The sequence below is a fragment of the Cicer arietinum genome, chromosome 1, assembly GCF_000331145.2.
Source record: "Cicer arietinum cultivar CDC Frontier isolate Library 1 chromosome 1, Cicar.CDCFrontier_v2.0, whole genome shotgun sequence".
Lineage (NCBI taxonomy): Eukaryota > Viridiplantae > Streptophyta > Magnoliopsida > Fabales > Fabaceae > Cicer > Cicer arietinum.
This window is the reverse complement of record NC_021160.2, coordinates 14,597,012-14,599,084: the sequence shown is the minus strand read 5'-3', so window position 1 is coordinate 14,599,084 and position 2,073 is coordinate 14,597,012. Positions and strand designations below refer to the sequence as shown.

The window sequence follows — 2,073 nt, the reverse complement described above, 5'->3', positions numbered from 1 at the left end:
TCTGGAGGAGAAAGCGGTTCTTGAAGCCAAATACCAGAAACTGTATCAACCATTGTACACTAAGGTATCATGAAGATTACATTATTGGCTAGAAAATCTTGCATATCATGCATATTTAATGACACGCAGACATTAGTGATTTTGCGATCCAATTAAATCATGCTGAATTTTTGTGTTATTCAAGTTTAAAATTATTGAATCTGATTTGTATGGGAGCATTTGATTAATATCTTTATCACTAAAACTTATTTATAAATCGATGCAGCGCTATGAAATTGTGAATGGTGTTGCTGAAGTGGATGTGGCAATTGAAACCAAAGCTGATGCAGCAGAGGATCAAGGTATTTAACTAGAAATTGGCACCTTACACTTTTATTGTTTCGAATCTCAACATTAACGATTTTCTTGTGACTTATGTAGAGAAAGGTGTGCCTTCTTTCTGGCTCACCGCAATGAAAAACAACGACGTGCTGGTTGAAGAGGTTAGTTGAAAGTTTTTTGTCAACTTTTTTTACTAAATAATGCTTGAGTTTTTATAGCCGTATAATTATTGCTTTTTTAATGATCTTTTCATGGCTTCTTTTATGAATTAGATTTCGGAGGGTGATGAAGGTGCTCTCAAGTTTCTCAAGGATATCAAGTGGAGCAGGATTGAGGAGCCAAAAGGATTCAAGCTTGAGTTCTTCTTTGATACCAATCCATACTTTTCAAACTCTGTCTTGACAAAAATTTATCATATGGTTGACGAGGATGAACCGATTTTGGAGAAGGCTATCGGGTAATCTTTTATTTTTTACATGATGCTATTATGCCATATGTTATCCATAGTTTATGATCGTAAATGAGGTTTGCTTGCTTCATTTATTTACAGGACTGAAATTGAATGGCTTCCGGGCAAGTGCTTAACACAGAAAATTTTGAAGAAAAAGCCCAAGAAGGGTTCCAAGAATGCTAAGCCAATTATCAAAACTGAAACCTGTGAAAGTTTCTTCAACTTTTTCAATCCACCAGAAGTCCCCGAAGATGACGAAGACATTGATGAAGATGCTGTATGGCAGGCTATCTATATTCATTGCAAAATTTAAATTTAAATGTGAAATACATATGAAGCACTAATTAATACACACACAAACACCTGTCAGGATATTGACACTGACACAAACACCAATAATAATTAAAAAAAAAAGTGATTGAGTGGAATCACACGTCAATGTCATGTCGGTGCCAACGGAGACACATGTTGGACTTGAAACATGTCTTCAATTTAAAATTTTAAGTGTTAGTGCTACATGGTAAGATACTATTGCTTGAACAATTTTTTTTTTAACAGGCTGAGGAGCTTCAGAATAAGATGGAGCAGGACTATGACATTGGGTAAAGCCAAATTGCCTTCTGCTGTAACATAACTGTTGATTCATGATGCCATTTATCTTTTGTAGTCTCAACTCTACTTAAATGAAATTTGATTCTTGTTCAGGTCAACAATAAGAGACAAGATCATCCCACATGCTGTGTCATGGTTTACTGGGGAGGCTGCTGAGGGAGAGGATTTTGAAGATCTGGATGATGATGAGGATGATGAGGATGATGATGATGAGGATGAGGATGATGAAGACGAGGAGGACGAGGATGATGACGATGATGATGAGGAAGACGAGGAAGAGACTAAGACAAAGAAGAAGGTATTACTTGATGATTTGAAGCACTAACATGTTGGTTTACTTAATTTGAAATTTGAACTCGAATTAACGCCATTGTTTTTCACTTGTCCTTTGTCCTGGGAATGTTGCTGCAGTCATCAGCTAGCAAGGTATAATCGTTTACATTGTCTTATTGATGCATGATAGCAGCACTCTCTTTCCGACAAACTCTCTTCTATTAGTTGAAATTATTGGTCCCACTAAATCACGTGGGTTCCACATAAATTTAACGATACTTTTGAATTTCAACAAATAAAAAAGTGCAATAGAAAGAGTGCGCCGCATGTAAAATTCATGTCTTTATTTATTTTTCAATGTCTCTAGACATCGCATTCCTGATTTCCATTTTGTTTTATATATTTTCAGAAGAGCG

The 2,073-nt window shown here is 35.8% G+C and overlaps 1 protein-coding gene across 3 annotated transcripts in view; it reads left to right on the top strand.

The window, feature by feature from the left end:
* The window catches only part of LOC101507451 (nucleosome assembly protein 1;3-like), a 4,551-nt gene that overhangs the window by 2,041 nt on the left and 437 nt on the right, over window positions 1–2,073 (top strand). For 2 of the 3 annotated variants that reach the window (XM_073370458.1, XM_073370459.1), the window contains exons 4-11: window positions 1–64; window positions 266–341; window positions 421–482; window positions 594–778; window positions 872–1,049; window positions 1,331–1,374; window positions 1,478–1,682; window positions 1,796–1,810. The exon at window positions 1–64 is cut by the window's left edge and continues 59 nt beyond it. In XM_073370458.1, the coding sequence (XP_073226559.1) occupies window positions 1–64; window positions 266–341; window positions 421–482; window positions 594–778; window positions 872–1,049; window positions 1,331–1,374; window positions 1,478–1,682; window positions 1,796–1,810 (829 nt within the window). The remainder of the gene's footprint in view (window positions 65–265; window positions 342–420; window positions 483–593; window positions 779–871; window positions 1,050–1,330; window positions 1,375–1,477; window positions 1,683–1,795; window positions 1,811–2,073) is intronic. The other variant, XM_073370460.1, reaches the window with a different exon arrangement.